The following is a 13,329-nucleotide window of genomic DNA, read 5'->3' on the forward strand; positions in this document are numbered from 1 at the left end:
GGAGTGCAGAACTGGAGGGCATAGGTTTAGGGTGAGAGGGAAAAGATATAAAAGAGACCTATGGGGCAATTTTTTCACAGAGGGTGGTAAGTGTGTGGAATGAGCTGCCAGAGGAAGTGGTGGAGGCTAGTACAATTGCAACATTTAAGAGGCATTTGGATGGATATATGAATAGGAAGGGTTTGGAGGGATATGGGCCGGGTGCTGGCAGGTGGGACTAGATTGGGTTGGGATATCTGGTCGGCATGGATGGGTTGAACCAAAGGGTCTGTTTCCATGCTGTATATCTGCGTCTATGACTCTTTGCCTCTGTTACCTTTTTTGTATTTTTCAATAATTTTATATGTTTGTAAAGTTAAAAAATGCCAATAAATATATTTACAATCAATAACAAATATTAGTATAATAAAAAGAAAACAAACACAAAAACAGGACAACTACTGTCTCCTAACATTCCATCTTGTTTTCAAGGTAAGTCATATCATATTCAGTCCTTGCTTCAATTTCATTCCATTGTCTCCAGGTTTCAATGCATTATTACATTTAAAATACACATTCTCCTAATCAACTCCCTTCATGTCCTCGTCCTTTGTTAACTTATAACAGTCTCGAATCATTTCAATTGTCCATGAGCTCCAGTTTCCATCATGTCTGTCCACTTTTGCATATGTAATTCCTTCACCTTGCATTCAATCATTTAGCCATGATGTGGAGGAACTGGGGTGGACAAAGTTTGAATTCGCACATCACCTGGGTTTTGTCCAATAGGTTTATTTGGAAGAATTAGCTTTCAGAGCGCTGCTCCTTCAGGTAGTTTAGAGTATAAGATCATCAGACACAGAATTTATAGCAAAAGCTTACAGTGTCATTCAACTGAAATGATATATTGAGCAAACCTGGATTGTTCAATATCATTTCAGTTGCATGACACTCTAATCTTTTGCTATAAATTCTGTCTCTTATGGTCTTATTTTCCACAACCACTTGATGAAGGAGCAGCACTCTGAAAGCTAGTGCTTCCAAATAAACCTGTTGGACTATACCTGGTGATGTGATTTTTAACTCCATCATTTAGACCTTAGATATGTTAAAATTACCCCTCTAAATTGCTCGATCTTCCTCTTCTTCTTTTAATACCTGCACTTTACCAAGCCTTCAGTTATCATTCATATTCTTTGATTTGCTTTAGGGAAATGCTTTAGATTACGTTTCTCTAGGTCAAATCTACTACATGTGTTCAAGTTGCTAAGCCAATGAGATTTGACGGTCAAGTGCTTAGCTTGCATGAGCATTCGTAAGTTACTACAGTGTAGCAGCACATGAGATTCCATGGAGGAATGTAGCAACCAACAATATTGCTGCCACCTAAAGGTAAATGGTCTCACTGGTTATTTTATTTCGCATTATTAAACTAAAGTAAAATTGTCTATAATCAATTGGGCATCCCAACCCACTTTCAAGTTCACTGGACATAGACGTGCATCAGTCCAATTGAGTCATTCAATTTGAGGTTCCAGTGTCCATTGGAGAGTTACTTTGCTCAACACCTTTTCTCTGACAACTTTTTTCCCAAGTTGACAAGAATGGTATTAAGTCAGCATCCTTGATAATTTGTTGGTTTCTGATCTGATTTTCTGTTCTTTAACCATTTGGAGGGTGTTTTAATTTTGGTGCTATTTGAGGTTGGCAACTGATGCTTTGTAGATCTTTAAACTGAACCATAATTTTACTGAATAAATCATGTATGAAGACCACATACATTGATAGAACAGAAATGTTTTCCTTTATGAAATCTGGCTCTTTTAAATCATTTGTGATTTAATGTGTAAAGTAGAGCTACATTGACAGACTGACTTCTTAATTGAGGTATCTTTAGTTTTACTTTATATGCAAAAGTTACATTGGCCTTTATAATTCAAGTTGATATTTTACATGTAGTTCTGTATATTCAATTTTTAAAATCTAATATTTTAGAGCTGTGCTTTCTTATTGAAATCCAGTTAGTCCCATCTGGTTTGTGCATAGTTTCCAGCTCTTTGCAATATGAACAAACAAGATACAAGATAGTTAGTCACATGCTGTTGGCTAATGTGGACTTGATGTCTTTGAATTACATGGAGGATGTTTAACTTGAGCCAGTTACCTCCTTCACACAGCTGTTGCATGCTTCCATGTTTTAAAACTTCAAATTCCAAACCAATACAAAGTCTTATTATGCACTTTACAATGTGACCATAAGAGAGAGCAGAAGTTGATTATTCAGCTCACTGAGTCAATGAAATCATGGCTGATCCAATGATCCTAAAATCAAATTTCCTGACATTTCCACATAACCCTTTATTTCTTTACTGTTTAAAAATGTCTGTCAAAGTCCTGTATATACTTAAAGACTCAGCCTCGGCAGCCCTCTGTGGTTAAGCATTCTACAGATTTACTTCCTTCTGAAAGAAGAAATTTCTCATTTCTGTCTTAATTGTGTAACCTTTGTTCTTAGATCATGTCCCACAAGGAAAACAAATTTTCTGCATCTACCTTGTCAAAGCACCTAAGAATCTTGTATATTTCAACAAGGTTGCTTCTTATTGTTCTAAATTCCAACAAATACAGGCTCAATCGCTGCTCAAGACTGTCTCTCCACACCTGGGATCAGTGCAGTGAACCTTCACTGGACTTGATTCCAATGTATAAATTTCCTCTGGTAAGGTGCACAAAGTTGTTTGTGTTCCTGCTGTAGTCTAACTAGTTTTTTTATATAGTTTTAGAAGCTCTCCCTAACTTTATATTCCATCCTCTTTTGAAATAAAGGCCAACACTCATTTGTCTACCCTATTCTCTGCTGAACTGGATGCAAGTTGCTTGTGATTTATTTGGATGAGGACTGTCAAGTGCCTCTTGTATAGCTTTCTGCAATCTCTCTCCACTTGAGTAATATTCAGCTCCTTTATTCTCATTGTCAAAGTACATACGTTCACATTTTTCCTCATATTCAGTCAAGCAAGTTTTGGACTAGCTTAACCTATCTATATCCTTTTGTAGATTCTTATCAGAAAACTTGACTATAGAACATTCATTTTCCTCATCCAAATCATTTTGATATATTTTGTAAATAATTGTGGCCCCAGGAATGATCCCTATGACACACCATTAGTTACAGTTTACCATCCTGAAAACGCCTCCCTTCTCCTAATTCTGTTCTAAGTTAACCAATCCTATACCCATGCTAATTTTCTGCCGCCAGTAACATGGACCCTTATCCTATTAAGCAGCCTAATTTGTGATATATTATCAAACACTTTTTTTTTCTGAAAATCCAAATATCCACTGCTTCCCCTTTATCCTACTTGTTACCACCTCACACAATTCTAGTAAATTTTTTGGGTATGATTTTCCTTTATGAATCGATGCTGACTCTACTTGATCATATGTATACCTAAATGCTCTGCTATTACATTCTTTATAATAGATGTAACATTTTTTTCCCCCAGTAACAGACACTAAGCTAACTGTTTTATGGTTACCTGTTTGTCTCCTTCCCTCCTTAAATAAAAAAGTTTCTTCTTTTGGCAATTTTCTAATCCTCAGACTCTATATAAAATTGAATATACAACAAGGCAAAATATTTTTGCTATTTGTAGAATGTTAGACCAAAGAGAACTTATATGTGATACTAATTTATTCAGAGAGTTGAAGTTGATTTGAATCAGGGTTGGTTGTAAGAGTGCTTAAGTTAGCCTCACCTGTTTGTTTTTAATTTGTTCTTTAATAACCTCTGCCCAAATTACACCTGTGAGACCATCTGGTAAGGACAGCGAAGGACACTGACAAAGACTCTTACTTCTGAATAACTTGCTGCCATACATCAAGGTTCACAATTGAATTTTTGCTATTTGGGTGAAATGGAAAAAGGGGACAAGCACAGAGCAGTATCTGTAAAAAGATTCATGGTTTGTAAATTTAGTATGTCGCTCCTCAAGAATACGATTGAAATTTGGAGAAATGCTTGTTTCCACATAGAGTGCTATTATTTTTTGGGTGTGTTTTAGAGCTGAAGATTACTGTTAGATGAAATTTTGTCAAGATTAACCCCAGAAGGAAGTTTTATGCAGCTGCTAAATATAAGAGGTGATTGTTTGATGACAGTGTTCTTAGCTAATTTTTATAAATGTTACCTGTGAAAGCAAAGTCCCAGTTTTTTTTCATACTGTTCTCTTCTGAAATGAGCACTGCATTTGCAGCTAAGTTGTTTTTAGCTAATTAGCCTTTTAAAGAAGGAATGAAATTTAGAACTTCAATACTAGCTATTTTACATGCATCATATGCTTAAGTGCGTTATAAAATGACAATTTGGCTATCACCCAGCATTTCTTTGTCTTTACTTTTTGAGAAAAGCATGAATCTGTAGCTAGATCAAGTCTCCTTTTGATTTAAAATCTGCACCTATCTTCTGTACTCTGTAAGGGTGAGTGTGCTCACAATTGATAGTTAAGAACTAACACTACTCCATAATTTTGCGAAAAGACATTGTGTTCCCAACATGCATAAGTAATTTTTGTAAGTTTTACGCATAATAGACACCAACTCTGTATTAATATATTTAGGTGCAATTGCTTGGTCAGATTATTCAACAATAAATTAACCCAGGAACTACTAATAAAATATATTGAATCAAGTCCATAATTTAAACAAAAATAGAATTGGCCTATAATAGGTGAAAAATAGCCTGTTTTAGTTTTTATTTATTTGCAGTTTCAAGTAAGCACACACATTTATCTAAAGAGTATCAGCTTTCAAAGTTTGGGAGAAGATTTGTAGCTTGGGTGCTCATTGTTGTGGTTCTGTTCTGTGGTTCAACAAACACATCGACCTGGACCCAATGTACCGGCCACTACAGTGGACAGCTCGAACTGACAACCGGAAGCGGCAGAGACAGGCCACTATAAATGCCGGAGGAAACAGCACAGAAGCGCTTCACAGGAGGCTCCCAAGCACTGAGGATGTCACCTAGACAGGGGACGAAACGTTTGCAAGACAAATTCCCAGTTCGGCGAACAGAACCACAACAACAGTATCAGCTTTGCCAAATGTGATATTCGATATAGAAAACATAAATTTTAACTTGACTGTGTTGTTCAGATTTACTGGCAGAACTGTGAATGAAACAAAAATGCTCTTGCATATCAACATCTTTTTGGGACTGCGCGTTATCCATGATAATCTGAATGCTGTGTGCTTTAATATATATTCTTCTCTTAAACAATTTAATTTCAGCTAGAGCCAATTCTCCAATTTTTGGCACATTCTGTATCAACCATCCAAGACTTATCCCATAGGCATAGTCTCCTGGTCTTTAATTTGCAAGTGTGTGGGAAAACCATTATGCATTGCCTTTTGTAAAATGTGTAATTAGGGTAAGCAAAAACCAGCAGCTTTTGGGAATAATATAACCTTCTGTAGGAGCCGAGGAGTAAATTCCATAACCATATTTGGGAAATGTATCAGTGAGGACCAAATGGAAATTTGAAAACTTTTTTTTGATTACCAGAAAATGTTTATTTCTAATCTTCCTTTAAAAATGTTATTTACTCCAGGGTTTGGACCAACACTTGCTATCCTTACCTCAAGGTAGTTATGGACAGTTTACGTTCGGCATTCTGGATGATCCCTTTGATCCCTTTTCCTTTGGAACTAACCAGACCTCAGAAGAAAATAGAGATTCTGAGAATAGGAGGGATCGCGAACACCAGTCACGGCCACGATATAGCTCTAGGCAACCCAGAGCACCCAGGTTTCCATCACGGCGTCCTACAGCACGAAATGAAGGAGTGCCAACTCTAGAGGGGTAAGTGTTTTTCTTGGAATTTTAGAATTAAACCAGTGGGAAAAAATTATTTCTGAGAGGTTGAATCTTGCACCATAGCTTATAATAAAGCTTCCTTCTGTGAAAATTGGGCGAATTGGGTATGAGTTGTTGCAAGGGTTTTACCACAGCAAATATATATTGAATTAATTAAAAACATGCACTCCAAATGCTACAACTGCATTTTGGATTATATTTCTACTTGAAAATGGAGCTGCATTTTGATGCATGTGGTATCTATGAAACATCTATGGTGTTATATGTTGAATCTTTCAATGGAACCTATAGTTGTTTGTTTCCCACATTGTACTTTGAAATAAGTCTCCATTCAAACTTGTCTTTTGTTTGTTACAGAATTATTCAACAATTGGTTAATGGAATCATTGCGCCTACAGCAGTGCCAAACTTGGGATTAGGTCCATGGTAAGCTGTGTTGCAAAAATACTGAAAAGATTTATGAAGTATGGATGTTTTGTCATTCATCATTGTGCCCATTTGAATCGATCTAGTTATCTGAAATGAGAAGTCAAATTGATTTGGAATTTATTTCTCACTTCTTGTATGGCTAAGATTTTCCTGGGGTAGTGGCACATCTATATTATTGGTTATTATTGGAACACCGATCATACAGGAAATTAGTTCTGTAAATTCCTAGGAAGATCTGAAATTTGAACTGGATACTGAGTTCTGATTGCTAAGAAATCCAGCTTCTAGTTAACAGTAAATTAGTACTTTTGGCAATACAGAATGTCTCCACAGGGCAGTTGTCATTGAGCTAAAATTTATTAAGTAAAACAATGCTGACAGTCTTTTGTCAGTTCCATTACCATTTATTTTCTGGTTTGTTGTTTTACGGAGTTTGCATTTTCATGGTAATTGTCCCATTAGGGTGAAGTGAGGAATTCTGATTTACGTTAAATACTGCAATGATTGAAAGCCATCACTGAATTGAATTGCAGAAAACATTAGCTGTTGTATTTCAAATTGTTCTCCCAAGCACCTTTGATTACAATATGCTGCAGCAAGCAAGAAAACGTGCAGGAAAATATTCTCTGCAAAGCTGGAATGCTTAAAATTTGGTACATGTTGTGATCATGAGAAAATCCAAGTCCAAGTATTTTCTTAACGCATCTTAAATATCAATTGGATTTGAGATTCAGTATATATTAACATCCACAATCATCCTAACTGTTCCTGGCCTTGACTGCAAGTGCACCATGCTTTAGGCTGTGCCAGCCAATGTATCCATTAATATCTATGAGGTTGGCTTGGTTAGGGGACCTTCTTGGCTGCATACTTCAATAGGACTGTTGCTTTGATCCAAATAGTTAATCTTGGAGAGGAATAGTTTTAAATGTACCCTTTAAAGAACTTCCTTTTTGAAATATGTTTCTGTTATATAATGAATTGACAAATGTTTTGGTTGATAAATCTGGAAAGACATGCTTCTGGATTAGTGGTGCTGGAAGAGCACAGCAGTTCAAGTAGCATCCAAGTAGCTTCGAAATCAACGCTTCGGGCAAAAGCCCTTAATCAGGAATAAAGGCAGTGAGCCTGAAGCGTGGAGAGATAAGCTAGAGGAGGGTGGGGGTGGGGAGAAAGCAGCATAGAGTACAATGGGTGAGTGGGGGAGGGGATGAAGGTGATAGGTCAAGGAGGAGAGGGTGGAGTAGATAGGTGGAAAAGAAGATAGGCAGGTAGGACAAGTCCGGACAAGTCATGGGGACAGTTACTGAGCTGGAAGTTTAGAACTAGGGTGAGGTGGGGGAAGAGGAAATGAGGAAACTGTTGAAGTCCACATTGATGCCCTGGGGTGGAAGTGTTCCGAGGCGGAAGATGAGGCGTTCTTCCTCCAGGCATCTGGTGGTGAGGGAGCGGCGGTGAAGCAGGCCCAGGACCTCCATGTCCTCGGCAGAGTGGGAGGGGGAGTTGAAATGTTGGGCCACGGGGCGGTGTGGTTGATTGGTGCGGGTGTCCCGGAGATGTTCCCAAAAGCGCTCTGCTAGGAGGCGCCCAGTCTCCCCAATGTAGAGGAGACCACATCGGGAGCAACGGATACAATAAATGAAATTAGTGGATGTGCAAGTAAAACTTTGGATGTGGAAGGCTCCTTTAGGGCCTTGGATAGAGGTGAGGGAGGAGGTGTGGGTGCAGGTTTTACAGTTCCTGCGGTGGCAGGGGAAAGTGCCAGGATTGGAGGGTGGGTCGTTTGGGGGCGTGGACCTGACCAGGTAGTCGCGGATTGTTTTTACCCGGAAAGACATTCTGTTGAACTGTGCAGACCGCGAGAAGTCTTCTGATTCTATTAGTTGAGCTAGCAGACCTAATTAAATTAGGATGCGAAATTAGAGTGTTGAAAAATTAATCTGTCCTTGTGAAGATTCATGTTCTAATGTATTTGTCAAACAGCAATGCTATCTGATCTGGATCATCCTGTGGAAATTAACGCTTTGCTGAGTTGCAGTTTCCATTACTTTAGCATCAGGTGAAATGGGTGAGGGAGTGGGAAGAAGATTGCTTTCTATTTTAACTGAACAACTGACAAGAAAACAAATTTGGTTAGCTTTTCCTTGTATAACATATTTTAATGTAAACCTCTCTGTGCTTTATAGGGGTGTCTTGCATTCAAATCCAATGGATTATGCATGGGGAGCCAATGGCTTGGACACAATCATTACACAGGTAGTTAATCTGGTTAGTGCAACTTGTTCATGTTGGAAATATAGTAAGACGATAGATATAAGGTGTGATCCAAGCAATTGACAGAAGTAAAAGTGTTAAAGCTATGTAAATGTAAGTTTCATTATACACTGAAATCTTTCCAGTTCAGAATTCTAAGTTCAGCAGATCCAGCAATTCATGGTTTTAATTTTTAGTAAGTGAAAACATGGAATGTATTATATAGACTTACAACCCTCTAGGTGAAGAAGTTGCTTCTCAATTCAGTCTTAAATATGCTTCCCATAATTTTGAGGCTATGCCCTCTTGTCCTAGTATCACCTGCCAGTGGAAACATCATCTCTACTTTTATCTTATCTAATCCCTTCGTAATTTTATATGTTTCTATAAGATCCCCCCATCTTCTTCTAAATTCCAATGAATATAATGCCAGTCTACTCAGTCTCCTCTCATAAGCCAACCTCCTCGACTCCGGAATCAACCAAGTGAACCACCTCTGCATCCACCTCTAGTGCCAGTACATCCTTTCTCAAAGCTTCGCACAGTGCTCCAGGTGTGGCTTCAGCAAACTTTCCTGCTTTTAAACTCAATCCCTTTAGCAATGAAGGAGAAAATTATATTTGCTTACCTAATGACTTGTACCTGCAGACCAATTTCCTTGTTTCTCATAACTCCCACATAACTCCCATCTTCTAAAGGACAAGTATTTGCTTTAGTTATTCTCTTACTTTTTTATATGCTTGTAGTGGCTTTTACTTGATAACGTGAGAAAGCACCAAAATAAAGTTATTTTTTTGTTTTAGTCATCTGTTACTGATTTCTATATGTTTTCACAATCTTCTATACTAAATTGTGCCCTGACTTCATCTGTTCCAAAAGTATCATTTTAAAGATTGGGTTAATTAATCATTTTCGTTACATTGTCAAAATTTCTGCTTCGTGTAGTAAAATAAAAATCTGCACTGTTATTTTGGATAGCGTATTGAGCCATTATCCATTCCAGATATTTCTTTTGGTTTTTTTTAATTCGTGTGTTGGTGTGCCAAGTATGCTGTTAACCTGCGTTTGTAGATTGGAAGATATGCTGGCTTTACAATATTCCCAAGAAAGTCACGTTTCTTATGCCAATCATTTTGAGTGATCAGCTGAACAGATTGTAAATACCTGCAGAACATTGTGAAAACTTTTAAGCAGTTTGGCAATTTTCTTACATTTATTCCTGGGATGTGGTTGTCACTGACATTTAATCCGAGTCCCTGAGTGTCTTTAGAGGTGAAGACATTTTGAATCTCTGCAGTCAGTGTACTAGAGATTGGTACTACGGAGAGAACTGCGGGATTTTAACACATTAATGAGTAGAGAATGCTCAGTCATAGGTTTGTGCCTTGTGTAAGAGTGCAAGGATAATGCCCGTGTCCTTCCACCTATTGAAAGTTGCAGCTTTGAGAGGTGCTCCCAAGAGCCCTTAGCAAGTGCACCCTGTGCCTGTGTGCATAGTGCAACGTGGTACACAGATAATGTTCTGTTTGATTACTTTAAACTTGAACTGCTTTAGCATTTACTTTCTAATTAATTGTTTTCTTCCTCTAGCTTCTGAACCAGTTTGAAAATACTGGCCCACCTCCGGCAGACAAAGAGAAAATCAAGACACTTCCTACGGTAGAAATAACAGATGAGCATGTAGGTGGGTGTACTTCAGACCAGTAACCAACCACCTAGTTAATTTTTCTCCTCCATAAAATAGACCAATCAATCTGCTGCTGCGATTTCAACATACGGAACTTGTGCGATTTATTTTTGGGAAGATTTGTGGTTCAGGTTGTAAATTTGCTCACTGAACTGGAAGATTTGTTCTCAGATGTTTCATCGCCATGCTAGGTCACATCATCAATGAGCCTCCGTTGAAGCACTGGTGTTCTGTCCCGCTTGCTAGTTTTGTCTTTGTCTGTTGTAGTGTGTAATATTACTTCCAGTTCTTTTTCTGAGAGGTTGGTAAATGGGGTCCAAATTGGTGTGTTTGTTGATTTGAGTTCCAATTTGAATGCCAACATCCACAAATGGAGCTGCATCAGGACATTATGTAAACGAGCCACAACACCCTGCAGCACCCAGCAACTATGAGATGCTGAAGAAAAGCAACGTATTCATGAACAACGGGTACCCAATACTTGCACAACAAACCTAAACAAGAAGACACAACATACCCAGAGACTCTAGCCACACTACCATATATCAAAGGCATCTCTGAGATGATGACCAGACTACTCCAGCCCCTTAGCATCTTTGTAGCCCACAAACCCACCAACACACAGCTCTTAATCAATGCAGCATCCAAGGAGCAGGAGAACCGATGTTTCGGGCATAAGCCCTTCTTCAGGAATCCTGAAGAAGGGCTTATGCCCGAAACATTGATTCTCCTGCTCCTTGGATGCTGCCTGACCTGCTGCGCTTTTCCAGCAACACATTTTTCAGCTCTGATCTCCAGCATCTGCAGTCCTCACTTTCTCCTAGCTCTTAATCAATCTAAAGGATCCTGTACCAACAAACAGCAGAATGGACATCACATACAAAGTACCCTGCAAGGACTGCAACAAATGTTACATTGGACAGACTGGCCAGAAACTAGCTACCAGGATACATGAGCACCAACTAGCCACCAAAGACACTGCTGCTAGTATCCTTACACGCAGACTATGAGGAACACCAGATCGACTGGGACAATATGTCCATCCTGGGACAGGCTAAACAAAGACATGCACGGTAATTCCCAGAGGCTTGGCATTCAAACCGGAACTCCATCAACAAACCTATCGATTTTGACCCCATTTATCAACCCCTCCGAAAGAGAACTGAAAGTAATATCACCCACCACACTGACCAAAACATATAAATAGAAAGTGGGACAGAACACCAGTACTTCAACGGAGGCTCATTGATGATGTTACTCTGCATGGTGACAAAACGTCTGAGAACAAATCTTTCAGCTCAGTGAGCAAACTTACAGTATAGAGCTTGTATTATTGTGTGATCAAATGATACAGCTTCGTCATGTTTCAATTATGGGATGGTTTTGATCTTTCTGGTTTCATGCAAAAAAAGTTATTTCAAGTTGTGTTCTGTGCAGTAAAAATGGACATCATATTCAGTAATGATGAGGACTGTTGAGGCTATGTGCAAAAGCAGCCTGTAGACACAAAACCATGCAGTCTTCACTCAACAGCATATTTTTTCCAAATCTAGCATTGGGCTCTGGTTTATGAACCAAGTACTTTGCATGGAGAATTATCCATGACATGAAAATGTTGATGCTGCAGTATAATGTAGAGTGAAATAACTTCTATTGCTACTATGATGTCCAGTTTAATATTCCAGAACTGAATTATTTGGTTGAATACTTTGCAGAAAAGGAAAATCGAAGTCCAAATGATCTTAACCTAATTTCCAGGAAATGGTGCATAACGTGGAGGAGATGAAGTGTTGACAAAAATTAAAAGTCATCTATGCACATGCTTTAATTTGATACTGCAAGCATATTTGCTTTACTTTGGCTGCTGTAAGTGTTGAGAAAATGGTCTGATGCAAGTCATGTTGATTAGTGGTGAATTGAGTTAGAAAACAACACTAAAACAGACAAGCCATTTATTAATGCATACGATACAGCATTAAGTAAGCTAGTGCAGAAAGTAGATTTACAATAGTTAATTTAGTTTTTATTGTGGTGACGATCAAAGGTTATTTGGTAAATGTAATTTATATTTTTTTAAAAATGGAGCTAGCTTCCTAAGTTGTGCGTATGTTCTACCCAGCAAGATGTCGTCATGCTTGTTTTTGAACTTCATTGCTTGTATTAAACCTCAAAGTTTGTGCAGCCTGAAATCTGCTTTCAGATTTTCAGTTAACTAGTATTGCCAACACAGCATTGGCAAAAAAAAGCATTGAACCAGTCTTTTAGCATGATAAAAGGCCGAAGAAACCAATCCAGGTGTGTGACAGAAAGATGGACTTCATGCTGGCAAAGAAATTTTGAGATTTTTATTTTCTGTCCAGTTGGGCACGTTGTGTAAATAAATCTTCATTTTGAGTAAGAGACAGTATCTGTCTCCAGGGTTGTATTGTTCTCTGCATGCACAGCTACAACTTCTCTAAGTTGTATTGCTTGTGCAGTGTCAGGAATATGGATGTCTGGCAGCTGGAAAGTAACTTAAGTAGGAGGGAAATGATCTAGTTGTTATGGTCTACCTGAAAATCTAACAAAATATGTAGAATAAAAATGTTCAAGCAAGAGCTTGAAGAGTTAGGGTTCAAATTTAGAATGTAGAGCACCAAAGGTTCTTTATCTGTGTAAAGACTGTATCATCTTATATTTATGTATTTTGGTTGTGGATTGAAATGGTAAAAGGATTGTTTTGCACCAAAGGACTGAGGGAGAAATTGTACTTCAAAAAACAAGGTACTTAAACTCCTTGTAAGTCATCTTTATATTCTGCATTTTTCATGGAATGGGGGAGACTGTGTTTCTGGACAGTCTGGCATTAGGGGCCTGTAAAGAGTCAACAACAAGTTACTGATTTAGCTTGTAGGGTTGAGATAGTTGTGGGTACTAAATGTCACTAACCAGACAGCAACTATCTGGTTTCTGAGTAGCTGGAGAGCCTGTGGCCAGAACATAACTGGCAGCAGTGTCCAGACTGCTGGAATGTTTTTCTCTCCAGCAAAGTACCCAACACCTGAAAAAAGCCAGTTTATTTTCTGTCACCAGTTGCTGAATGTTGTTGCCTTTGATTTGTAACTAA

The 13,329-nt window shown here is 38.3% G+C and overlaps 1 protein-coding gene across 2 annotated transcripts in view; it reads left to right on the plus strand.

Annotated features, from left to right (window-relative positions):
• Positions 1-13,329, plus strand: part of rnf126 (ring finger protein 126) — a 47,782-nt gene that overhangs the window by 24,393 nt on the left and 10,060 nt on the right. Inside the window, exons 4-7 of one of the 2 annotated variants that reach the window (XM_072594183.1) lie at positions 5,589-5,839; positions 6,212-6,280; positions 8,470-8,551; positions 10,127-10,220. In XM_072594183.1, coding sequence (XP_072450284.1) covers positions 5,589-5,839; positions 6,212-6,280; positions 8,470-8,551; positions 10,127-10,220 — 496 coding nt within the window. The remainder of the gene's footprint in view (positions 1-5,588; positions 5,840-6,211; positions 6,281-8,469; positions 8,552-10,126; positions 10,221-13,329) is intronic. The other variant, XM_072594184.1, reaches the window with a different exon arrangement.

This window comes from Chiloscyllium punctatum, chromosome 24 (genome assembly GCF_047496795.1).
Source record: "Chiloscyllium punctatum isolate Juve2018m chromosome 24, sChiPun1.3, whole genome shotgun sequence".
In the NCBI taxonomy this organism is placed as follows: domain Eukaryota; kingdom Metazoa; phylum Chordata; class Chondrichthyes; order Orectolobiformes; family Hemiscylliidae; genus Chiloscyllium; species Chiloscyllium punctatum.